This window comes from Cololabis saira, chromosome 20 (assembly GCF_033807715.1).
Source record: "Cololabis saira isolate AMF1-May2022 chromosome 20, fColSai1.1, whole genome shotgun sequence".
Taxonomy (NCBI): domain Eukaryota; kingdom Metazoa; phylum Chordata; class Actinopteri; order Beloniformes; family Belonidae; genus Cololabis; species Cololabis saira.
The window spans coordinates 18,177,778-18,205,313 of record NC_084606.1 but is presented as its reverse complement, the minus strand read 5'-3'; the positions used below and the strand labels follow the sequence as shown (position 1 = coordinate 18,205,313).

Here is a 27,536-nt window from a genome sequence, read left to right as displayed (position 1 = left end):
CAAAGTACTTGAAGGTGCTCAGGAAAGTCTGCAGAATTTCAGGATGGAGGGCTGACGGTTTTAAGGGGCTTCGCTTTCACTTAAAAATGAGAGGCATGGCAGCTTGAGCGCAGAGTGATGTAGTCGTTTCCTTTGTAACGGGTCTAATTCAGTACGAGACCCTTAACAAGAGAAAGAACAGAAATACTTGTGATGACCTGTGCGTTGGACCTGCATGATAAGAAATAGGTGGTTTAAAATGTTGCCTGATGGCTAGAAATTTCTTGGTTCAAATCTTGCCTGGGGCTTTTCTTTTAGGCGTTTGCATGCTTGTATTTGTTTTTTTTTTCCCTGGGTCCTCTGGTTTCCTCCCACCATCCAAAACTATGCACATTAGACTAATTACTTCTTAATTATCCATAGGGGCAAGTAAGTGGCTGATCATCCATGCGTGGCCCTGTGATGGACTGGCGACCGGTCCAGGGTGCACCCCTTCACCTCAAGAGACCTGGAATGGGCTCCAGCTATATAATACATCCATGGCTCCAGCAGAATCCAGTTACTAGATAATGGATGGATCATATGAAACAAGTTAATTGTTTTGTTTTGCCCGTACTAACTCATCCCAAGAATGATCTTGTCATCACTGAGACAAATGTAAAACTGTATGGATCTGAACCATAAATGAAATGAATAAAATAAAATGATTACTTCACATAGAAAAATGAATGAAAATTTCAATCTTTGGCTTTTTTTTGTCCCTGGATTCTTAATTCACAACTTTTAACCTTCTTCTTACAAATATCATATGTAGTAATGAAGCACTTCACTTAACGATGTCATCCTATTGTTGCAAAGCCACGACAAGAGGAAATTAAAGTAATCATGAGGAATTGAATGCAATCGTGATAAATATCTTTTTTAATTATTTTACACTTACTGTAGGTGTTTAGTATGTGATCAAGTATTCACAGCTCAGCTATAGTAACTCCCTTTCATAAATACAGGCACATTAAATGAGAAACTGAAGACGATAATGATGGGGTGCCCATTCTGATCTACACTGACGTGATTTTGGGCTCATTCAAAGGTCACAGGAAACACAGTGGACTCGAGTTTCTAATGAAAGGACCTCTCTCACTCCCTGATGATGTTATTTGGTAACAGTTTGCCGCCTGATGCTCCTACAATACAGCAGCGAGCTCTCATCTGGCTCGTTCTATTGGATGGTGCGTCTGAAGGAGCTCTGCTATTGGTGTCTCTCGCTGTCAATCACGGACCGTTCGAATAAGGGGCGGGGCTTGGGAAAAGTTTTCCCAAAGTTCTCAGGAGTGTAAAGTTGACCGAAAACATCACCGGAAATAATGGTTTTGGTTATCAAAATAAAACCGATGTTTTTTTTTTTGCTCTCCCTTTTTTTCTTTGAAGGGTTAAATTAATTAAATTTGTTTGTTTGTTTGTTCTCTCTTACAGATTTCAAAGGCTTGTGCGTTTCCCTGTGTTTTTTCACATTAATTATTAAAAAAAAAATAAATAAAAATATATATATATATATTTTTTTATATACTTTTTCATACTTCGTGTGTTTTTTGTAAAATTGTTGAGAGTGTGTATGTTTGCTGCCTCTGTGGGATTAATAACGTTTTATTCTATATATATATATATATATATATATATATATATATATATATATATATATATATATATATATATATATATATATATATATATATGTCTGTGTGTGTGTGTGTGTGTGTGTGTGTGTGTGTGTATATATATATATATATATTTAAAAAAAGTTATATATTAAATTGATTATATATTAAAACGCATATAGGCTATATGCTTTAGGTTTTTACTAACTTGGTCTTAACCTTCAATTTGTATGCAGACAAAAAAATAAATAAAGTTAACGAAAAACTAAAAGGCAGTAAATATTTAGGAAACACTGGAAACATGCTGGGCAAAGATAGAAAGTCAAAATACTGCAAACGTTGACTTGACCGGAAGTACCACCGGAGTGCCACCCTCGTGTTAACAGTGTCTAACTTGATGCCGGATCAAACTTCACGCCCTCCCCCTCGTCCTCTCGGTTGCTCCGCGCTTTCACCATCCATTCGTTGTTGCTGCCAGACAGACAGAGCGGTGATGGAGGGGTCGCGGGACCGCTGAGCCCCGCTCGGACCGGGAGCCGCCATGGAGACCGTGGAGCAGCTGGTCACCTTCACCCACATCCAGGTGCAGCTGCGCGGGGGCGCGCCCTGGGGCTTCACGCTGCAGGGAGGGCTGGAGCACGGAGAGCCGCTCATCATCACCAGGGTGAGTCCACATCAGCTCACAACACTGGAGAAAAGTTCACTTTCACGCTCTCAAACGCTCTCAAAGTGTGTGTGTGAGGCTGTTTTGGTGCGTTTAACTTTCATGCCTTTTTCCTCTTTTAGAAAAGTTAATCCATGACAAAAGAATGACCAAAATAGCATGTATTGATAAAGATCTGAGTGATATCTGCTCCCTCATGCATGTTTGTCTACGAGTCATTTAGATGTACAGGACTGTCTCAGAAAATTAGAATATTGTGAATTTCTATAATGCAATTACAAAAACAAAAATGTAATACATTCTGGATTCATTAAATATTGCAAGCCTTTTATTATTTTAATATTGCTGATCATGGCTTACAGTTTAAGAAAACTCAAATATCCTATCTCAAAAAATTAGAATATTCTGGAAATCTTAATCTTAAACTGCAAACCATAATCAGCAATATTAAAATAATAAAAGGCTTGCAATATTTCAGTTGATTTGTAATGAATCCATAATGTATGACATTTTTGTTTTTTTAATTGCATTACAGAAAATAAAAAACTTTATCACAATATTCTAATTTTCTGATACAGTCCTGTATAGCTTTATTTTGGCCCCCATTCTGGTGCATTTGAAATACTGCCCCCCCCTTTCCCTCCCCCCTGCAGAGAATAAAACGTTATTGTCCAAAGCTAAAACAAATATCCGGTCCCGGTTGAAGTTTGTCAGCTGTCACTGTCTGTGAACGAAAGGCTGTCCATAATTTACTGCAGCGTTTGAGCTCTCAGACCTGGAGGTCAAAGGTTTCATCCCACCCCCCAGCAGGGGTGCTAAAAGGGGTTCCTGGGGGGATCCCTGTCGAAAAGAGGTGCTGTTCATGTTCTCCTTACTTCATTCAGGGCTGAGAAACGTCCAAGTGTTGACAGACGTCCCAAAACCACTTCACACGGCTGCGTTCGGGGCAGAAATGGTCCTGTGGGGGTGTCTGTGGGTTTCTGGCATCCCTGAAATGAAAGATGGGGATTGTTTGATAGTACTTTCTTAGGATTTCTGTCTGCTTGTTTATGCATCCTCGTGTAACTTTGTGTGGCGTATGGGAGTTCATAGATATGCCTGCAAAGCTTTAAGAGTGTAATGTTAGTTTTCTGGTGGGTATTCATATCTGAGAGGTTTAGTGTTTGCTTTCGGATGCTGCCCTGATGTCATCCAGTTGTGGGGGCTGAAGTTTTAGGCTGTGGGTGTTGAGCTGCTGGAAACAAGGAAGGTGTCTTTGAATTTCTGCACGTAATTATTAGTTGGAGTTCTGCTGGGGGTGGTCTGTGTGTGTGTGTGTGTGTGTGTGATCAGTCCTGTGCATAAGTAGGACAAGCAGCCTGTGCTGTCTTTCCTCCTCATTGTCTTGCCCACTGTGTTGAGGAGGCGCAGCACTGGTGGCAGTTTAAATGTTGGCCGGAGTGCATCTGCGTTCACTGCAGCGGGGAATGGAAAAGCTTGGCTCGGTCATCTGGAAACACCCGCGGACACAATCACCGAGTAACACACAGTAACACACAGTGAGGCAGCCCCTGGGAAAATGTGACTGGGACCGCTTAAGGAGATAAAAATCACCCTGTGCTTCATGGCTGTTTTGTGTCCCGTGGCTGGTGAGAACTCAAACCCCTCAGGAGTTAACTGCCTGCCAGGCGCCCAGGGTGCACGGATGTGTCTCTGGCGTTTAATGATTAAGGAATAAGAGAGAGAAGTTACAGTAGAAGCTTGTGCATGTGTGAGAAAGACATGGGTGTATAATGAGTTTCAGGTTTAAGTACTACAGAGAGAGTCCCTACCAGCCTGCAGGTTTAGCGCTGTCATAATCCTCTCATTTACGCGGGACAGGAGTCTGATCGGTGTGATACAAGCAAACATACATTCTGAAGCCTGAGATAAGAGCAGGTAACTCTTTCTTTGAGTGAGTCTCGATGTTTACAACAAAGTGTCTTCAGCGGCCCATAGATTTAAAGATACTCATTCATTTTTTTAATGAATCCACCCTCAAGCTATTTATGTAGATGTCAGATAAATAGGATTTGGGATAATTAGATTCCCACTTACCATCTTTTCCAAATTTTTTGATTAAGTTTGATCCAGTTTTGGGAAAGTTTCCATATAAAAATCAAAACAATTATTTCAGTTTGCCCCTCATCCTGTTAGAATATAACCCTTAAGAAATGTTTAAATTACTTCATCAAACTTGTCTAATTGTGTCATTTGATGGTGACAGCATTTCTGCCCTTTTCAGATGGCAGAAGGAACATTTTTGACTCTAAAAACACTACATCTTGGTTCACCCCTTAAGGCTTCAGTGCTTTTAAAGACACGTCTTGATGCACCTTGATTTATCGCATCTTCAAAGTCCAAATGTAACCGCATGCCGCTACATTTTGATTAATATAAGCAATCAAAACAGCCTGAAATCCATTTTTATTTAGTGAACTACATCAAATCTTGTGTTTAACTCCCATTTCAGACTGTTGCATATGAGCCAGTTGACAAAGAAGTCCATAGATCACATATATGGGCCGTAGAGAGCTGGTATAGTGATTTCTGCGCTGGGTGGTTATGTTGTGGCGGTACGGTCTACAGCAGCCAGTGAAACCTGGGATTAACTCAACAGCTGAACAAGTCCTTAGCTATGAAGTCCGCCAGAGACTCGTTGATTCTGCTCCGTCTGTCAGACTTGCAGAACAAGGTTGACAGACACCTCATTAGTTTCTGGACGATTGGTCGGGCTGGCCGAGCTCTGCAGGTTCGCAGAAATAGATCAGGTGAAAATGGCTAACACGCGTTCTCATATTGGCCGTGTCGCCAAAGCAATGCATTTTTGGACGGCGGATTTTACAGCGCAAGCGTTTTTCAGAAAGGCTTTCCAGTAATAAAATTCGGCGTGAGCATATTCAGTGTGTCCACTTTCAAAACACCACGTGCATGTTGTCCTCTGTTGTTCCTCCACTATTAAACCAGACATATCACACCTTCTTCTTTAGCTTTGAGTGTAAAACAACCATGTAACACTGTTTTTCCACTGAGGCCAGAAAATCACTTATTAACAATCATACGGTCTCATTTTTTGCAGGCTGAAAAAACTCTGTTTTAAACTGTTTCTGGCCGGGTTTGCCAAGTTGGGGTTAATTTTTTTTACAAGTGATGTTTCCATTTCTGTCAATTTTGACGGAAACATTTGTTTGCTTCACAAAAACAGTTTTGAGTGAATAGTTTGAAGTTTTCTCAAAGTTAGCATTGTTAGTCATGCTGTCTAGCTGCAAGTAATAAGCTTGGTGAAGACATAGACTTCGCTAATAAGAAACCAAAATGAAAAGCAAGAAACATTGAAGGAGGTCTCCAGGAATATTTTACTATTTGGCGTCCTGCAATCATTCCTTGGTTTATGCTCGTATTGTCCATGCGTCTTCTAGGAGAGGAACCAGCTGTTCAGGTTTCTGAAATTAGGAGCTTTCCATGTCAGAACTTCCACAGACAATGTTTTTCCATCTCTCCTTTTATGAATGAACTGTTTTGTTGAAAGAGGGAAACTGGGGTGCTGTGGTGAATAGCGCTGTTGCCTCACAGCAAGAAGGTTCCTCGTTGGGTATTTCTGTGTGTAGTTTTTATTTTTTTAATCTCCCCGTGTCTGTAAAGGTTTCCCCTGCTTCCTCCCACACTCCACAGTGGTTTAGCTTTCCAGAGTTGCACCTGAAAAAACCACATGACCAGTGTCTTTGGACAGATGATACCAAGAAGTTTGGCCTCATTTCCTGAAAACTAAACACAGAATATCGGAATAAAACTCCCAAAAATCCCAATTGTCAAGCACGGTGGTAGTGGGATAATGATTTGGGATTTTCTATATATCGTTTTCTTTTTTAAAGACACAAGACCTGAGTGTCTTCCAGTCATCGAGTCGACCATGAACTGCTCTTTATAGCTGGTATTGTAGAGTCTAGTGTGAGGACTTCTGTGCAGCAGCTAAAACTCAGCTGAATTTCTTCAATGCAACAGGACGATGATCCTCAAACACCAGGAAATCTTGATAAGAAAGGCTTAAAAAACAAAACTATTACTGTGTTGCAAGATCCGGACGTGGAACCAAAGTTCCTCTGCAATGAGGGAGTCTGATGATGTCACCGAGAAAATACTTGATTCAACTTATTGTTGCAAAAAGGTGGTTCTACAAGCTATTGAATCACGGCTTTCTGCTCAGTTTTTCTGCTTTGTCACTTTTTACTTTTTTTTTTTTTTTTAGGTTTTATTCAGTCTTATTTCAAGACCTGGAACAAACAAGATACATTTTTTATTATTACATGTAAAGCCTTGTTTCCTTTTTTATCTCACATGACTGTATTTCCACGCCTACCTCAACAATGTGTCCTTTGAAGATGGATTCAGCCTGCTGTTTTTTGGGGGCAGTTGTGCGCGCATGTGGGACTCCAAGTGTCAGATGCCCCTTCGGGATGCCCATGTTTTGAAGGCTTTTAGTGGGCGTGCATGGCCCCTTTGAGTGTGCACCCTGCGGGAGGGGGAAGGGCGGCTGCTGTGGACTGGGACAGCAGAGGGGTATAAGCCATTTGGTCAGCATTCCACCGAGAGCATAACTAATTACTACCGTTGATGTGTGCGTGTGTGAGTGTGCACATAGGTGCGGGGGTGTTTTACACCCAATTTTCAGATGGGAATACTTACTCCTTGTGGCCTTTTGATCAGCTGTGTAATGATATGGTGAAGTTTGATCTGCTCAATATGTTGGTCAGAAGTTCATCAGCATGCCTATTCACTCAGACATTTAGTGTGTCTGTGTGTCGACGTGTGGCAAGCCAGCTTTTAGCACGTCAGTCAGTGCCTAAATATGTTTAGGGTAAATGATGGAAAGTAGATGTTAAAAAGCATATGGAAAGTTTTAATCCTTTATATTATATAGCAACACCGCCTCCTAATGTTATTATGATCTGATCACGTGATCGGAAATCGGGCTCAATCACGCTGTTTCAGACTTGATCGAAATCGGGCGTTGCATCCCGATCAGGGATCGGATATATATTTTATTCTCAAAAATTTGATCAGCGCATCAAACAAACTATGGAAAAAATGCTAAACATTTGGTGTATCAACAAGCAGCGAGTCCACGTAATTTTGCGCGACAACGCTGCTAATGGGAAGAAAGCTATGGGGGAGGTGGGGGTGCAGAGTGTGGGCCATGCTACGTAAAGTGAGATCAATAAAGTTGTGTTTGTTGATCTGCACATGCACAAAGCGGTGTTACAGCGGAGGCAAATAAATAAAAGTTAAGTTGGTGACTGAAACCCAAACGAAGCTGGTGTCTGGTTCGTCTTCCTCAGCTGAGCATTCAGTAAAACGCCACAGGCGGTTTTGCGCATTCTTGCCGACTTCGCGTGCACCAGGGCAGCGTGATGGACACCCTGGCCATCGCGAGGAAGATTGTAGGTCCCTTCAAACACAAACGTTTTATTCTAAGTCAGAAAAGGACAGTAAGAAGTAAGAGTACAGTCTAAAAAGCACATTACTGGCTTTACTTTGACACTGTTGTACTTTTATTTGCTTATTTGTTTACATGCCTGCTGGGTATTTTAAATTGAGCTGCTGTTTTTTAATTTAATCCATATTTATGTTTAAATTTGCACTATTTTACTAGTTGATAGTTGCACTATTATTATCACTTGATTGTTCAAACTACCTCAAAGAGAACGGCACTGTTTAAGTGCAAAATGATAAAATAAAAATGGGGGATCTGTTTATTTTGCATTTGTTCATTATTTTAAATGTGTTATGAAAGTATCGTATCAGGACTAAGTATCGGCAGATACTCAAAATCAAATGACTCTGAATCGGACCGGGGCCAAAAAAAACCTGATCAGGACATCCATAGTAGTGAATTTTTGGCATTTTTAATTTGGGCCCTATTCTCGAGGTGTTGACCAAGAAAGCTAAATCTTCAGTTTCACAAATCAAAGGTAGCCGAAAAACGCATGCTGTCAGTTAACTTGCTGACAGCATGCGTGCCCTTGTGTGACCGAGCTGGGTGCTTTTTCCAGTTGAAACTGTTTCCCCAAAGAGAGCAGCGTTCATCGAAAACCACAAACTAATCGATTTTAGTTGTACAGCTGGTACTCTTCTCATCCATGATGAACACATTTTCCAAGTCGCCCATAAACAAGTCCGTGCAGCTCTTAAAAGCTTTCCTGTCATTCGACAGCGGTGCCGGTGGTTATTCCAGCACCAGCCGTTTTCCTGGGCTGTGCGGTATGTCGGAAAAACCAAACGATTATGACTGCTGTCGACTCCTTTATGTCCGTGGGATAATCTAACGCTGCTTGCGACTTCCTCCAGGAAGTTAGGCTCAGCCCGTGTGCAGATGACTGTATGCTGTTAGCCAGCGATATGTGGGAGTTAGCAAAATAGTTGTGCCACGCGGCTGATTTTTGTGTTTTACATTCTGTACCGCAACAATCTGAGACTGACATTGGTTTAAAAAACAAAGAGAAGCAAAACAAGTTGAATTTTATGTGGGAGTTAGCAAGATAGTTGTGCCACGCGGCTGATTTTTGTGTTTTACATTCTGTACCGCAACAATCTGAGACTGACATTGGTTTAAAAAACAAAGAGAAGCAAAACAAGTTGAATTTTTAGCCATTTTATGGTTTTTGGGCAAATTCCAAATGTACTTCCTCTGTTAATAATTCCAGGGTTTTTCCTGCATAGAAAACTCTGTGGTGGCCAAATTTCCTCCCACCTCAGTCTTCAGAGGGAAAAACATTGTCGTTTTCAAGCATTTACAGACAAGCGCAAACCATAGATCGGTAAAAACTGTGGTCTTGGTCTTGTCACGGCCTCGGTCTCACCAGGTCTCGTCTCGGACTCAGATAATTGAGATGCCATTGCACACCAAGGTGACAGAATCTGGTGATCTCCAGTTCTTCAGTGTAATCTGGCTACTATAATGGTAAATAATGCAATTTCAAGTCGATAATTGTATCTTTAATATTTAAAATTCATGTTTCATCTACAAATTAAGTCCAATTTAAATCAGTAACATTTACTATTCATCAGACTTTTCTGAGGTGGAGGAGGATGTTGGAGGCTGGTTATTTTGTTAGATGACTTTGGTACTAGTTAGTAGTCGTGTCAATCCTTAAAAGCACTGGAGTCAATCCTCCAATAGTGTAGAAATAGCAGTAGTGCAGTCGCCACACATATCTGATCTCAGCTGATTGATGAAAACATTTATAGTGAGTTCAACATAAGACATTCACTTCTCTCTGTTATTGTGCTGCAATTGAAAACAACCTCATATGGAAACTAAGCAGCTGAACCAGGATGGTGATGATGTTCTACAACTTGTGCAAGATGACTAAATAACTAGGTATCTTTTTGGTCTCAGTCTCGAGCTGAACTAGTCGTGGTCTTGGTCTTGTCTTGATCTTGATACTCTCTGGTCTTGGTCTTGGTCTCGGTTAAGGCGGTCTTGACTACAAGTTTACTACGTGGCTGCTTGTTGCAGTGTGACACACATCAATGGTGGCCTGATGATGTTCCTGGTATTTTGTTGGGATTCTGCAGCTGTCGCGAGACAAGATGGGTTGGCCGCACGAAGTTGTATATTCTTTTTTTTCTTTGTTCATCTTAGCTTTGTCTTTAGTTTGGTTGTTTCTTGCTCGTCCATTTCGGCGAGGTGTTCTGAGGACAAGGCCTCTCTCACCTTCTCTGTGATGTGCTGACTGATTTCATCCTCTGTGCGGAGTTTGCAGCTATTGTCACGCCTCTTTTGTTTTTCCACGACACCAGTTCACAGAGCATCCGTCTCGCCGCTGTTCCACCTTGGCATCCTCTTTAAACTTTTATGACACCTTTGTTTGCACTCTTGCTCAGTCACTCTCATCATCTCTTCTGTTGTTTTTCCTTGAGTCTCTTAGTCACCTTTGTCGTAGTGTCCACCGTAGCTCTCCGACATGCTTTCATCATTATTGATGTGTGACATACTGTCTTACTAAAGCTGTTTTTTACTGGTAGTAAACTGATATTTTAACATGAAGAAACTAATCTAAGTTGCACTAGTTATAATATTGTTACAAATAGTGTTTGTCTTTTTAAATTAGCTCCCGTTTTGCTTTCAGATAAGTGGGTCAAACACATCGGCCACTTCCCTAGAAGGCTGAAAAAGCTCGATGTCAAGGCCTCAGATCAGACAGATTTATTATGCATAAGAACAAAAACTGAGCAGCCGCGCTCATGTTGATCTGCAGAAATAATGGCCCGTTACTCCTCGGGACTTTGAACGCATACAGAGATGTTGTAGCGCAATCTGTCATTTAAAACGCAACCATTTGTCAGCTTGATGTGTTCTGTGACATGTTAAAGTCTCTTTTTATTGTTTCTGTTGTCAGATGTGGTGGTGATGAAGAAGTGGTGAGTTCCTTCCATTGTTGTGTTTGTCAGGGCAGTCCCTGCGGGACTGTCAGCTCATTTCCATATGCGGTTTCACCATCTACTCTGAGCTCTTTGCTGAATTGTGTTGGGGACATATTTCTGTTTCTGGCCGCGCTGCGGTCCCTGACCGCGAGCCGTTTTTTCCCATGGGACTTCCAAAAATATGTGGATGGGTTTTTAACTTAGTTTTAGTAGCTCCACGAGCTTTTTTTGGTTTCTATGCAATCATCAATTATGATTTCAACATCAATTTGGATAAAGTTTTACATAGATCCCTTTTGTTTATGTTTCTTTCTCACTATTGTGTGATTTACACGCTCTTCCTGTGTCATAAACGGCAATACTTACATGGTGAGGGTGTCATCGCCTTATGAATGAAGCTAAAATAGGCCTTAAATGTGGGAAAGTGTCAAAACATTCACAAAGATCTGAAGACTTGCTTAGTTATGGTTTATGTTCCTTGTGGTCCATGCCTTCTACAAAGCTGCATTCATCAACATCTGCATTCTCCTCTCAGTCAACGCACCGACAGCCAGCCACTCTCTCCTTCTCTCCACCACTGACCCCCAGAAGGAGGGAACTGTCTTTGAGTCAGGATGCCTTTATAACTCTTTGTAGAAAAGGAATGGAGGAGTTCTCCATTCCTTTTCTACAAAGAGTTATAAACTTTGCTCATGGTGCCTATTTCTTCCAGAGAAAGATCCAGAATAGTGATGGACCTGACCAGAGATGTCATCAATGCCACCTCTGGACAGGCCTAACATAAGGCCCTGTTTACACGGAGCAAAAATGGTGGTGTTTTCATGCGTTTTGGCCGTTTGTTTACACGAAAACGGAGCTCAAAGCCCCCAAAAACGATCATTTCTGAAAACTCCGGCCAAAGTGGAGATTTTCAAAAACTCCGTTTTCACGTTTGCGTCTAAACAGAGAAAACGGAGGAAAACGGAGTTTTACGTCACATTATGCAACAGAAACGTCACCAGCGTCATGTGTGCGACCTGTGTTTACAATTTGTTTGGCCACCGTCAATATTTTCTTTTATTTTACCTGTTTTAAATTCTAAAGTCACACTTAAAAGTAACTCCACTTCTCTGTCACTCCAAACGAAAGACTCTCGTTCCGTCTTGGAAGTAAAGCCTGAATTATGGTCCCGCGTTAAATCGACGCAGAGCCTACGGCGTAGGGTACGCGGCGATGCGCGCCGTACAGTGTGCGTCGAAAACGCAGATCTTCGGTTATGTAAAGGTTTTTTTTTTTTTTTTAAACGATATAATGTGGATACAAATTATTTTATAAACGGAGGGGGGGAAATATTCGGTTTTAAAAATACCCGGCTACGTGTGGACGGGGTCTCAGCCTTAACTGGAAGTTACACGTGTCATTTGTTGATGTTTTTTCCAGGATTCTGATTGGCTGGCATGACGTTAACAGCGTTTTCATGCGGGTCCGTGTAAACGAGGATATTTTTGAAAACGGAGAGGGGAAAATATCCGTTTTTGTAAATACCCGGCTACGTGTAAATGTGGCCTAAGGCTTCCACAGTGATACCTTCCCCATGCGGCGATCAATCCCAGTTCTTGATGCAGCAGCACTCAGGGAAACGTCGTCCACGGCCTCAAGCTGAAGTTCCTTCAGATTCCTTGTGTCATTTAATTCATGATGCACTAAATAAGAAGAATTGCTCAAATCAGTTTCAGACTTTCCAACACAGTTTTTAAAGTTTAATGATGAAGATAATTTATAAGTTACCTTTTGCACCAAACTACCTTTACAATGACGTGTGACTGACCAGGCTTGAAGTAAGATCATTATTCATCTCCTTCACCTCACCATCATGCTGCACAGCATGTGGCAAAGTGTGGTTAATGATTGACTTCAGATTTTTTTATAAGTGTGGAAACTCCTGGCTCATCACGTCCACCAGGATTTACAGTTTGTCTCTGGACAAATAACGTAGAAACTCCTTTAAACAGCTGACGCTTTGTGTGCACATGACTTATCTTATGAACGGAGGAGAGTGAAACACTGAGGCAGGAGTGGAGCTTCGGAAGGGGTTGTCGTGTGTTTGTTGCAGATTAGGATATTTCATTTTCTCTCTCTCTCTCTCTGCCGGAAATCAGCCTGCTTTTCTTGTCGCTAGCATTCCAGCAGAAACGCGTTTGAAAACGCAGAGAATTTAATTTGCCCCGATAAGATTCTCTGCCCTCATTTTTGTGTTGACATTAACAGAAACTTAGAGGTTTAACTGAAGAATGTTTTGACATTTGGTCGAGTGTGTGTGTGTGTGTGTGTGCGTGCGTGTGCTGCCAGCTGGCTTGATCTGGTAAACAGTTGTGTGTGTGTGTGTGTGTTTGTGTGTTTTCTCTCTGCATTCCAGTAAAGGTAGCCTGCAGTAGCGATCTGCTCGGCAGGGGGTAGATGAGGACTTCTACAGATAGAGATGCTATTGTCCTCACTCTGTGTGTGTGTGTGTGTGTGTGTGTGTGTGTGTGTGTGTGTGTGTGTGTGTGTGTGTGTGTGTGTGTGTGTGTGTGTGTGTGTGTGTGTGTGTGTGTGTGTGTGTGTGTGTGTGTGTGTGTGTGTGTGTGTGTGTGTGTGTGTGTGTGTGTGTGTGTGTGTGTGTGTGTGTGTGTGTGTGTGTGTGTGTTCTGTGTTCTGTGTCCACTGTGCTGCTTTTCTAACTGTCCTACCTAACCAGAAACATATGTCGTACAGCACCGTGGTACACAAGACAGCATACAGATGATGTAGGCAGAAAGAATGTTTCCAACAATTTAAAATACCTTCTGCATCAATAACAGGATGGAAGAGGATAATTCAAGTCAACTGGATCATTCATTTTGATTGTGTAAGAAGGAAAAATACCAACAATCCCCTACTTTTATCTTCTCAGATATTTATTTGCATTTTTATTTGTGTTGGAACACCAAATGTGGTTAGCTTTAGGTTTAAGGTCAGAACAAACAGTGTAAACAAACTCATGCTTTGTGTATTGACACAAAATGTAGCCACAAAATTAAAGAAAACAAGTCTTTTTTTAAACTGTAAATACCGGATAATGATAATGTGCTAAAATTGTGGGTTATACATTTTCTCAGTCAGCAGACTGACTCGTCAATAATAATAAATTATACAAAACTGGTAAAAAAGAAAAGAAAATATCCAACCCTTCCTCCCCATTTGTAAATATCCAGCTTCTAAGGGAGGACATGAATATGTTACTTAATAAGTAAATAATTCCCTCTTAAGAAGCTTGAACTTGTTTAGATGGATAAAAGCCTGGATGTTGACATTTCTAGGATTCCCTCCTCCATGGTGTGTTCATCCTGGTAACATTCATGTGTACAATCAATCTACCTGTAAAAACAAACATCTGGTCCAGTTTTCAGTTCAGTAAGCTCGTGGTGTTCACTCAGACATTCCTGCCAGAAGTAGATGTAAACGCCGTTATGTCTTTTATACATGACACGTGGACAGCTGAAACTTTTAACAAGTGACGCAGCAGAGTTATTGCATTAAATGTCTTCACGTAGATAGTTTGTTGCAGGAATATGCAAGTAGGTGTGTGTGTGTGTGTGTGTGTGCGTGTGTGTGTGTGTGTGTGTGTGTGTGTGTGTGTGTGCGTGTGTGTGTGTGTTGGGTGGGGTTGGAATGCATCTATCTCTGATCTCCGGAGCCTTTCGTTGTTTCTTTTAGGCTACGTCTGGAGGATTACACACATGCACTTTCTATCTTTCTGAGGCCCTCCCTCCCCTAACCTTTACATCCAACCCTCAGAACCCACGTAAACCTTCACTTGATACAAATCTGCCTCTGGAACATGCGTCTTCATTCTCAAACAACTGTTTCTCAAAGTCACAGCTGGCCAAAATGTTCTTTTTCGATGTGCACGAAGATAACAAGGCTTGTTTGAGTACATGTGTCAGTGACGCAGAACTCAAGGATGAAACATTGTTGTTATTGTAGGGTCTGTGTGTGTGTGTGTGTGTGTGTGTGTGTGTGTCCAGGAAAAAGGGGAGAACATCAAGCTGCATGGGGTCATGTGATCGATACTCTGTGTGTGTCACTATGTATGGATAAGGGGTGAAGAAGTCCTGACCTGAGGCTACTGCAGTTATTGTTTTTGTCAAACACTCCACCCTTTATGCTTTCACCAGGGACACACACACACACGCACACAGTTACTTACTCCAGGCATGTTATGCTTACTCAGATTACACATGAATTGCATCTCGATGTGATGGAAAACAGTTTTTAGCACCCTAGTCTGGTTTTGTGTTCTGCTGATCTGGCACGCAGTTCCAGTAAATTGCGCTGTAATTTGGACGGCGATCATTTTGAGCTCAAGACACTTAATGGCACTTAACTCCCTTAATTTCACTTTCACAATAAATCTTTTATCCAGGAATCTTAACTGAAAAGTCGACCCGATTCAGCAACTTTGGTTTACACCAAAAAGCCCCCCAAGATCAGAGTAGGTTTCTGTATCTGAGGCGTGATAGCTTTTTAGGTTGTGGTTCAGCATCAGCTCTGAAAACACATCACATTTATGCGCAATTTGGTGAAGGTTCACAAACAGGAGGAGAAGAAGGACATACCTGCATGATGTTCTTTGTGGTTTGGAGAAAACTATGCATGGCTCTGTGTGCAATCAGTTGAAATGAGTTATAGAGCATCAACAAATGCACCAATTGCACTTTTACAGACTTTAATGTTCTGACCTTCAGAATGAGATTTTCCTCCTTAAATATACAACTGATAGAATACACAATCCTTCATTTACTTCTAATTAAAAAAAATGAAAATATATCTGTGCTCATAAAATATTGACTATAAAGAACTTTTACATTACTTTGAAGCCCCGTACCAAAATAAAAAATGTTCTCTTTTCTTTTCTCATGGTTTACTTCCACTTTCATAGTACAACAGTTGAACTAAACAACAGATGTTCTGGGTAACTGAATATTACCAGTTTTATGGGTTCTTAGGAGATATCATTTGTTTCTTTGTTTTGGAGAATGGCTCTAAATATTGAGTCAGCCTTTTTTTTTTTTTTTTTCTAATATATTAGAAGAAAAAAGAAATTGTAAATGACGCTCACCAGGTTTCTCCACAGAGATACTGGTTCAACCAAAACCAAGACTCAAAAGTACATCTAAGATATTGCAACTTAAGCGCCCCCGAATATTGTTTTAAAAAAATATGTTTTTCTTTTCACTTGAAAAAGGAAAAAAATCATGTTGTATTTCTTCGGCTCTTTTCTGATGGACATCTGTCACTTGTCATGTTTAACGTTCTGGTTAGAAGTTGAACACTATAGTTTTCTATGGCAGAAGCTGGAAATCAGGAGAGCCCATGCATATTTTATGGTGTTGATGTTGATTTCTTTATTTTTTGTTGTTGTACATCTCTACTTTCACCAAAACATGTGGCTCAAACTTTAACGTTTTTGTACGAACAACACAAACATTTGACTTATATCACTTTATTGTATAATGCATATTTAATCTGTTGACTTATTAAATGAGAAACTGGGTTAAATAATTAATGGTGACAACCTTCACCCAAGCCAACCTTTTCTCTGGTTTTGGCCCCTCATGGTAACATTTAGTGCTTTGATGCTACAAGCTGTTTCCAAGCTATATGAGATTCAGCTTTTACTGCCGTGACATTTGTGCATTTCTGTGTTTTTTAAATGTTTACAGATAATTGCAACGTAGTCATGCACCAAACCAGAGAATGTTCAGCACCACATAAACATATGAAAAAACATACTTCCCCATCCAATGTGGTCCACTCTCATGGCTGCACTGCCAGGAAGACTCCAGGATGAGGTCTTAAATGACACAAAACTCTCTTTGTGTACTGGATTTTTCTCATCATCCCTCTCTGTCCCTCCTGTATGTTCTTGCTTGTGTTGGATGGAAATGTCCCATCATCCCTACGCTTTTCTCCCTACACCCTCGTCAGGCAAGTTCTCCAGGAAACATTAAGTGTGATTTTTGCGAGTCCCTCACTGTCCTCATCATAAATGGGTCAGATGAGATCTTTGATCAGATGAGGTTTTTTTTTTCCATTATTATTATTTTCTGTTTTGGTGATTAACAGTCATGTGGAAAGAGTCATGTGAAAAAGATGGTAGATTTATTTTTCCTTGTGGATATTACCGGGTCTGCAAGCTGAGAGAATAAAGCTTCAGACAAGTCATTAGTTATTTAATAAAACTAAACCTGAATCCAGAGGCAGCGTGTGAAAGACTAAATGCACTCAATATTTAAATAACTTGATAGTTTTCGTTAGTAGGGCTGCAATTTAGGAATATTTTTCATCATCTCTTGAAAGGATGAGTCGACTAATCGGATTATGAATCTCATAATTATTAAATAGCTCTTCCTTATTTACCTCTGAGCTTTTAAATTTTGCATGAGGTTGTTTCAATGATGTGCTAGTTAAAAATAAAAGACAAGAAAGATGGACATTTCATTCAAAAATCCACCTTTTTAATGAACTTTGCTGCCAGTTGCCTTGGTGATGCATCTTGTTTACTTTATGCTGTACTCATACAAGTGCAACTCAGCAGAGATAGAAAGGGAGGAAGATGTCTCACTCTGTAGAAGAACACGTGTAGTGACAATAGCGGCTGAACTGGAATTGTCAGCAGAGATAGGATGATAGGCCATGTCTCACTCCGTTGATTTCTTTTTGCGGACAGCAGTCAACAATTTGGTTTTATCATCGATTTTGTGGACAACATCAACTAATCGTTGCACTCGTTAGTAGCAACAACTGGAAGTAATCATTTTTGGCATGTTATCAGTCTATCCCATTGTTGGGGAGGACTTCTGACCCACTGTGCTTTATGATGTCGCTGCAGGATAGTTTGGTTTGCTGTGTAGGTCATGTTTGACTTCATGGCTGCAGGTACTGCAGCTGCAAAACAAGCCCTAGTCGTCACTTCTTCAGCACTCTGCTTGACAGCTAGTATGAGATATTTATGTTGATAGGGAGGGTTTGGCTTTTCCCATGCTTCACACTGTCCATCATGCACAAATATCTCTCTACTTTGGTCTCATCTTTCCTTACCGTAGATGACCTTTTAAAAATTGCCACGGTATGTCCAGCTGCTATCCATAAAAAAGTACTCTGGAGACTCTGAAAGAAACTTTGGTTACCATGGTAACCATTTGTAGTAAAAACAGATAAATAAATGAAGATCGCTCCATATGGGAGCCGCGCCCAACGTCAAAGATAACCATTTTATTGATAATACATTTTAACCTCAGCGTTTCCTGTGGGATATTTTACAACTCATAAAAATGGACACATTTAAGCCTGGAGATGTTTTTAAATAGTAAAAGCTTGCAAGGATGCTTGATCTGACACAAGTAAAATATATGTAAGCAGCCTGTTTCATAGCCACTTGGCCCACATTTAGGCTGCAGTTGATGTTCACGACGCCCCCTTGGGGGACTGAAAAAGGTGCAAAAGGACGTTGTAAAAAAGAAGCCTATGCCATTTAGTGCACATTAGGAAGTTAATGTTTTACCCCGAATGAAATGAGTGTGTGTCTGTGTGAGATAAACAACGTACACGCACTTATTTTTTTTCCTCCAGACATTGATGGATCCATCCAGTTAGTTTCTGCCCCCACCAGGCTGCTGACCCTTTAACCTGTGCTCCTTTCAGAGCTGATCACCGGATCTAATGGCTTCCATATCCCACCAGATGAACAGTTGGGGCGTGCATGTGTGTGCATGTGTGTGCATGTGTGTGCATGTGTGTGCATGTGTGTGTGCGCATGTCCAGCGTTTACTTTAACTCACCATCCAAAAAGTTCAGAAGGTGTTGTAGCTGGGAGGCATATGTCTCACCACTAGGGGTGTAACAATATATTTCGTGCCACGAAATTTCGCGATACAAAAACGCCACGAAACGTGTCGTGGAGGTGACAAAGTGTATCGCGATATTGGGTTATTAATATTAATCTATTGTTTTGACTAGAAACGCGCATCCGACCGCGGCCGCGCCTCGACCCGCGGACCAAAATCTTACTCCGCTCAGAAGAAACTAGTACCTTTTTGCAGTCCTGATCACGGGACTCTTGGGGGTTTTGAGCTCTGAACTTTTAAGCCTGGTGTAGAGGTAAGCCTTACCTTATTAAATTAAACCTTTTTCGGGTCGTGAGTAGGATAAACACGGAGACAACTTCTTCCGAGTTGGAGTGTACTTTAATGTCTGTACTGTGGCGTATCACTCCGCCCAATCTAAAACAGACTAATCACTACAGATAAACTGACTAGTGTCATTATAGTCCCTGATTTACATCAGAATATAAAGAATATATTTATAAAATAATGAACCCTGAATTACCAAAATAACCTTCTTAACAAAAATAAATCTCCTCTTACACTTATAAGGTGAGCATGAATCAATCTTTTTTATGATGTAAAATTGTACGTATTTATTTACTTTTATTTATTTATTTAATTTTAGTTTTTAAATTTCTGGAAAAGAAAAAAGTCAAATCATACATCAGAGAAACTATTCAGTTTGTGGCAAAATATTTTTACTTTCACAGTATTGTTTTGTATTTTTTGTCTTTCAAATAAAATAAAATTTTTTCCAGTCATATGTTCCTCATTCAAGGTTGTTAAAAAATACTTATATATAATATTGTATCGTTATCGTGACCTCAATATCGTGTATCGTGAGATTAGTGTATCGTTACACCCCTACTCACCACTGTATCTTGCAAACTGCATCTCAGCCACTGCATAGAAGTGAGAAAAAGTGATTTTTATTTTTTTTCTACATTCAAATATTTTAAAATCATTTGCAGGTTTGTTATAAAACAGTTTTTACTCATCAAAGACTTAAATAAAAGCTACGAGGGTTTTTCCTGCATAGAAAAATGTGAATGTTCAACGTTTAAAACGACAATTGTCTCTCTGCCCCTGCGCTAATGTAGTGGTGCTCTAGTGCAATCTGTGCATCAGGCAAAGCCACCCCCAGGAGATGAATGTGGGGTTCCCCTACATCGACGGAGGAGCATTCTGAGGGGGATTTGTCCCAGTGCTGAGTGTCTTTATCATGCTGCATCACCCAACTTCTACTAAGCTTCAGCTGGCACCCAGCCACCATGACATTATCCTGTAGGATTTGGTAGTCACATGGGAACAAATGTTTCCCATTTGCAGCAAAGTAGGCTCCAATCATACTGCTCCCACCACCATACTTCACCATTGGCACCCTTGGTGTTTTTTGCATTATGCATATTCTCTTGAAGAATTAATTTGTTGTTTTATTAGTCCACATAGCATTTTCCCGGGAACCTTTTGGATTGCCGAGGAGCAATTTTCAGGCGTGCAGTGTATTTCCTTGGGGAGTCTTCCTCCACCAAGTTCTCCCACGGACACCTTGTTTTAGTCGATGACTCACTAATGGTAGACATGAGCAGAGTTGTTGAAGTAGTTAGTTTTCCTCCAGTGTGCGAAAGTTTATTGGTGATGTTCGTGAGAAATGATGATTGTGTGTTTTCAGCTTCAGCACATTGTGTTTGCTGTTGTCGTGACTTGGATGAAGACCACATAGCATTTTATGACAAATTAATGCCGAAAACGATTCCAAAGCGTTCACAGACTTTTTGTTGCCGCTTTATTTTTCTACATCACACTTAATAACCGAGAGATGTTTTTAACTCAGCGTTAAAGGAATGTGTTCTGCCATCTGTACGTTTCCTAATAAAATATCTGTGCAGCCCACTAATCAATCCAGATCTCTTAATTATTTCCTCAGAGGACTTTCTAAAGTAATGTTTTAAACCCATGTTTCTCTGAGGTGGTGTGACTGTCAGTTAAGTGTCACTCTTTGAGCTTCAAGCTTGTGGTGGATTAGAGGGGGTCAACATAGTGAATGTTTGTGCTTCAGGGGGGTGGATGAGTGGCGGACCATGCGTTGTGGAGGCCGGGTTTGGTCTATGATGGATAGATCCAAGTGACAGGTTGCCGTTTCTCCAGGGTTGGGGGTTAGGCCGGCGCTGGCGTGCATCGTTGCCGAGAGTTCAGGCCGGTGCGGCTTTGATGTGGCTGGCGGCTCGGCGACTCTAACGAGGGGCTTATTTTCACAGATTAAGTGAGATTTTAGGGGCATTACTGAAACTTAGGGTGGTAAGAACATCTTTGGTGTAAAGCTGCAGGGTTTCTCCACTGGATTTCCCAAAGATTATCTGTCAATCAAACGCCGTAAGCCACACAATGATCTCTGTTTTCTTAAATTTTCTGGTAACGGCATTTTTTTTTCTCTCATCTTTCATCCTTTTGTTGGTGAAGACTCCATGCCATGCATAATACTCCATTTCTTTCTCTTTCCATTTAGTTGCTTTTCCTTCATTTGTTCACATGAAACTGGAATTTGGGTAAAAAGGTTAAATTGTTAGAGAGGTAGTCGTTTCACACTTAATATACAAAATACAATGCACCCATTCATATATTTAGCTTGTGTGACTCAGTATTTTTGTTTTCTTTCCTGATGTGTCATGACAATTTTTTTGACATGAAGAGCAGGAAGCCTTTTAGCTGAAATCTAAATGCCGTAGTTGTTTCTGGGAATGCAGCAACACAAGCAAGGACGGTGTCCAGAAAGCAAATGCAGCACCTTCCATATCATTTCTCAAACTATTTTGGATTAAAACAACAAGGAACAAACAAGGGAAACCACTCCTTCAGTTTAGATATATTTTAGTTTTGTTTTTAAGTGGAAGATTGCTTGTATTGCTTTTAGCGATGTCAAGTGGACAAGCCATGAAAGAAATGGTTTAGTTTTAGCTTGATGTTTTTATTTAAAGGTGGATTATTTCGCAAACAAATGTTTCTTCGTATTATATCAATGATTACTGGTCAATTTGGGCATTTTGTTCCCCAAACAAAGACTTTGGAGTAAAATCTCAATTACAGACTTTACAGAAATGTGAAAATATGTAATTTAGCTCTTGCTCTTAATAATCTCTTTTGATTGTATGTCACAAAACACAAGTTTTTCTCCATTTTTGTCATTTCAACGATTCCCTAACCTGCACACTGTGTCACATGACCCACCCACTACGTGATGACTTTTATGCATTGATGCTATTAATCCTATTAGCCACCTACTTCCTTCTACCTTCTAAATCATGCATGATCACAAGAAGATGTTAAGATGGAATAATGAGAATGATTACATATCACTCCGGTCTTCAGGACTTATGAAAACATGTGTGGAGACCACAGGTCCATTTCAGCGTGAGTTTGCCCCAAACTGAGAGGCCAGCAATGAAGGTAATGTAAAACCAAAAAGAGGCACTCCTCCTCCGTCTAAAAGAAAAACAGATTTATTCTGGGACAAAGAAGACACGTGTTTGCAAGAGACTTAGTGTTGAGCCTCATGCTGGTGCTCATCCATGTGACCGACTCACAGGATGTTTCTGTGGTTTCGAGGCTTCATTGGAGTTTAGTGGATGATTGGCGATTGAAAAATCAGTGTTTGCTTTCTGTTAAGTCACTTTTTTCTTCTTTCTTCCTTTCCTTTCCTCTCTCTCCTGCTGTCACTCTGGATTTGAATGCGATCCAAGTGTGTCACTGACCCAGGGTCTCTCCTACGGGGGGCTACAACACTGAAACTTCATCCAGAAGGAGCCTCATCCGTCTGGGGCGCCATTGTCTCGTTTGCTCCCCTCAACGTTTCCATGGAAAGGCTATTTAAGGACAACACACCCCAGTTGCAACACCAGTGATCAGTGAGGCTTGGCGGCGGTATACATGCAAACACACATGTATCGAGTCGCTGGTGCTTTTGGTGCAAGCGTGGGAGCTTTTTTTTTTTATTTTTCCATCCCAGCAGCTCCCCTCCTCCCGGCCTGATAAAGAAGGCCTTGTGTGAGCGTGGGTGTGAGGAAGGGAGGAGAACCTCACAAGGCTCAGACTGGAGGGCAGAGGTTGAGGAAGGGTGTGTGTTTTTGTGTATGCAGTTGTACGAGTACGACTGAGGAAAAAGGAGCTTATTTGTCATATATGCATGACATAAGGAACATAAAGCTACCGATGCAGGAAAGGGGCCCTGAGAAATGCCCTTTTCTCCCAGAATAAGTCTGAAGAAAAAAATTTGAATCAAATAAATGTTTAATTTAGACATTAGCAGTTTTTTTCCCTTTTGAATCTTATAAAAGTCGTAATCAAGTTTGCAGTGTGGCTTTATCCCCTTGTTTTTCACAGACATGTTCTACCTTCACTCTGGATGATGCTTGTTTCCAGCAACTGTGATGAAGTTCCTAACGTTTTGCAGAAACCGCTCGTTGGTTGATTTGTTTTTGTCGTTGCAGACTCAGAGCAGGCGAGTTAGACGTGAATTTGGATACTAGAGCACCTTAGAGTTGCTAGTCGGTTTTCAAAAAAGTAAATGAAACGGGATGCATTTTCTATGTTACTACAAAAACATTTTCCAGTTTTTGTAGTAACAAAGTTATGAGATTCTACAAGTGGCTTGCAAACTACTTGTGATCTGTACATGTGGGCTCTGCTTTTGAAATGGGTGAAAAATTAAGTTGCATGATCAACAACGTATCGTGTCTTTGCCTGAACACATTAGAAAAACCAGCTGTGCAGGTGTTTCACATCTGGAGCTGATGTATATTGTCTCCATCAATCCCCTTGCAAGCTTATGATAGTTCCATCTTTCTGTATAAAATGTGTAGCAATTTCAACATGCCCTAAAAACTGAACAAATTTAACAAAAATAAAGTGACACCAGTTGAAGCTTTGAGCCCATGTCAAAGAATAAAGGCTGAAGTAAGCCATATAAATAATCAATTAATCAAATAATCAAGTTTTTGAAAATGCAAACTCAGGTCAGTTGTGTGTTTACACTAAAAACGCTATCACAGGTTTCAAAGAGCAACGTTCATGTGCCATTAGGCCCCGATGGGACCAACACGGAGAGCTGAACCTCTGATTCTGGAGTTGGTGTGCCTTGCTCATCCCACACAAGTGGCCTGTGTATTTAGTCCACAGTCCTTCACCTCATTCTGGAGAGTAGGTCAAACACAGAGTGAGTCACGCTTGCGGCCACTAGCAGCTCTGAACCCACCGGTGGAAATGAAGGTGAATTCAAACCTTATCAAAACAGGAAACGTAGGAGCAAACAGCCTCCAGTTCCGTTTCCACGTTGCAAACCGCCGTTTCTAGATGTATTCCTCTGTGAAGAAGACACAGGCGTTACGTTAGGTACCTCCACAGTGGCAGAGCAGACAATAGAAGGAGAGTGATGCTATTTTTGCAGCAGGGCGTCCCTGGAGATCCCCCCCCCCCCCCCCTTCTGCTCTCGGGGTTTTCATCTCAAGGGGGCTGTCAGCACTGCCGGGGCTTTCTGCAGCGTCCCAGAGCATGTGGCGGCCTGTCAAGTTGATGGCTCTATTAAGGGCCCCTGATGCACCAAACTCACTCATTCTGCATGTCTGCATGCTGTAATTTGTGTTTTCATGATCAGTTTTGGAGAGCGCGGCTTGTTTTTAAACAGCAGCAGTGTCTCCGTAGCACCAGTAAGATAAGAGGGAGAAGTAGTATAAATATTTTTCTTTCCAGAACCAGCGCAACAGTTTTTCTTTGCATCACATGTCTAGATAAGGAAGAAAAAAAAAGATTCATTAAAAAAAAAAAAGACAACACCTCTCTGTTTGGGTCCTAAAGATCTGGAAATAAGACAAGCTATAGGCTCACTTTATCTAGCTTTGATGGAAAAACCCCGACTTGGATAAAGACTTAAAAACAGTTAATAAGAAGATAGAGTGCTGTTTTGTGTTTGGAGATCTTCTTTCCTGGTGAAAGTGCTACCGCAACACGTGTTGAATGTGATTCTTGGAGGAGCAGCTGCTCTTCTACCGGAGCATTCTGTTTAAAAATGTTTTACTGGAAAGTAATATATATTTTTTTGTACTAGATGTTTCACCCCCGATCATGCAAAAGTTGACACTTTCACACATGTCCATCCCATCCCTTTGGTTTGGGAACAACTCACCATTCTTTTTTTAAATATATTTGTTGTTTTGCAAGAAACTGATGGCAAAAAACTTGCAGATAAAAGGAGAACTGATCTACATTACCTGTCTGCTTGCATACAGCAACTTACTTTAGTCCGAAAGTTTAGGCTTTGTAAGGTCTAATATACTGGGTGCATACAGTTGTGATGCCGTGACTGTTGTTATTCCCGCTTCCACGATCTTGTCACTTCCAGAAGGGGATCAGTCAAACTAAGCCATTAATTCAACTTTCTCTTGGCGCATGTAAATGTACTAAATTTGTTAATTCAGTTTATTTGGTTAGCATCGCTTAGCAGCTACTTACTGTCTTATTCCTGGAAGCAACAAGAGGATAGTTCATTTTTCACTGTGTTTTTTGCGTATTATCTTAGTTTTTTTTAAATAATGACACCGTTTGATATATAATGTATTTCCGCTGAGGTTCCATATACCTACCCTTTAAGATGTAATGACTCGATTATGTTTTGATAAACTTAGAAATGACTGTATGCTCGTACCAGACTAACTACTGAAGGAATGATGATTATTTAATCTAACATAATGCTTGTTTAGTGTTTAGAGTTGCTGTAAACTTAAACACTCTGCGGCAGACATCTAACCTCACAAAATGATTTTACGACACAATAAAACAACTCATGTCGGCGTTAACGGGTAGATTTTTTACTCACGACGATTTTTAAAGCTTCTTTTAGCTCATGTTTGTGTCCATTAAATGAATAAGCACACTTTAAAGATGTTATAAACGGCTGAGGTCAGATTTAAAATGCACAAACAAGCCATCCTTGTGTGTGTTCTTGAGAGCGGCTGTCACGTGCAACGTAACTATAAAAAATAAATCCTCCTTTTAAACTCATTTTATATAAACACACATTTTGACACATTGGTTTCCATCTCGGTGCATAAATACTTCCCTGATTCCTGCAAGTCCTCCGCTTTCTGCACGTATCCCTGTAAACAAACGAAGAATTGTTCTCTTCATTTCTTGCCAGTGTTTAAATGCACCTTGGGACTGTTGTCTCCACAATAAGAGGAATGACACAGCTTTTCCAGAGTGCAGCCATTGTGAGGATTGTGTTGATGGTGTGTGTACGTCTGTGTGTGTCCTGGGCTTTTATGGTGCTTATATACACACACAGGCTCTTTTCAAAGCTGTGTAACCATGAGAGCTACTCATTTTCTCTGTAATGTGTGGTTGCGAATGCACATGTGTCGGCACCGCCTTGCAGCGGTAGACCAACACAGAACCATATTTCCATCGCTTCAGAGGCTTCACGCTGGCATTCAATGAGCGCTAATAATGACTCGCTCCAACCACGGCTGTAACCTGACACCACATCGTCTCGATAAAGTCTAATGATTTATGTTTTGGGGACCTGCTCCTTTTATTCCTAAACGAAAGTTGAGTCCATACTAGGAATGGGTGATATTTTACCGTTCACGATAAACCGTCAAAAAAATTCCTCACGGTAAGAATTTGTCATCTCGCGGTAAAAACGATAAATTCCCGTTGATGACGTTTTTGTGTAAAGCTGATTTTTGGAAGGAAGGGAGAAAACAAGGAAAGGAGGAAGGATGGGAGAAAAGGGGAAGGGAAGAAGGAAGGAGAGAGCAGGAGGAAAGAAGGAAGGAATGGAAGGAATGGAAGGAATGGAAGGAAAGAAGGAAGGAAGGAAGGAAGGAAGGAAGGAAGGAAGGAAGGAAGGAAGGAAGGAAGGAAGGAAGGAAGGAAGGAAGGAAGGAAGGAAGGAAGGAAGGAAGGAAGGAAGGAAGGAAGGAAGGAAGGAAGGAAGGAAGGAAGGAAGGAAGGAAGGAAGGAAGGGAAAAAAGAGGAAGGGAAGAAGGAAGGAAGGAAGGGAAAAAAGAGGAAGGGAGGAAGGAAGGAAGGAAGGAAGGGAAAAAAGAGGAAGGGAAGAAGGAAGGAAGGGAAAAAAGAGGAAGGGAAGAAGGAAGGAAGGGAAAAAAGAGGAAGGGAAGAAGGAAGGAAGGGAAAAAAGAGGAAGGGAAGAAGGAAGGAAGGGAAAAAAGAGGAAGGGAAGAAGGAAGGAAGGGAAAAAAGAGGAAGGGAAGAAGGAAGGATGGGAAAAAAGAGGAAGGGAAGAAGGAAGGATGGGAAAAAAGAGGAAGGGAAGAAGGAAGGATGGGAAGAAGGAAGGGAAGAAGGAAGGGAAGAAAGAAGGGAAGAAAGAAAGAAAGAAAGAAAGAAAGAAAGAAAGAAAGAAAGAAAGAAAGAAAGAAAGAAAGAAAGAAAGAAAGAAAGAAAGAAAGAAAGAAAGAAAGAAAGAAAGAAAGAAAGAAAGAAAGAAAGAAAGAAAGAAAGAAAGAAAGAAAGAAAGAAAGAAAGAAAGAAAGAAAGAAAGAAAGAAAGAAAGAAAGAAAGAAAAATTCCCATTGATGACGTTTTTGTGTAACAAACATGGCGGATCTGAGAGCGAGATAGATTTATAGTTAAAAAGATGGAGTTGAATTGGTATTTTTTTTATCGTCATTTTTATCGTTATCGGGATAAATGCCAGAAATTATCGTGATACATTTTTAGTCCATACCGCCCATCCCTAGTCCATACAGCGTAAACAGATTACGTCCCCACAACACGGGAAGTACGAGTACACACACACGCAACCATGTTTACTGTAAGGCAGTCAGAGTCAGTCCTTCTGTTTAACACTGAAGTGCAGATGTTTGCCAAGTTAATCATTTCTCAGGCGCACACACT

The 27,536-nt window shown here is 40.8% G+C and overlaps 1 protein-coding gene across 2 annotated transcripts in view; it reads left to right on the top strand.

The window, feature by feature from the left end:
• The first annotated feature begins 2,112 nt into the window (after nucleotides 1–2,112).
• The window catches only part of shroom4 (shroom family member 4), an 89,753-nt gene continuing 64,329 nt past the window's right edge, over nucleotides 2,113–27,536 (top strand). For both annotated transcript variants that reach the window (XM_061710686.1, XM_061710685.1), the window contains exon 1: nucleotides 2,113–2,298. In XM_061710686.1, coding sequence (XP_061566670.1) covers nucleotides 2,176–2,298 — 123 coding nt within the window. In that variant the 5' untranslated portion in view covers nucleotides 2,113–2,175. The remainder of the gene's footprint in view (nucleotides 2,299–27,536) is intronic.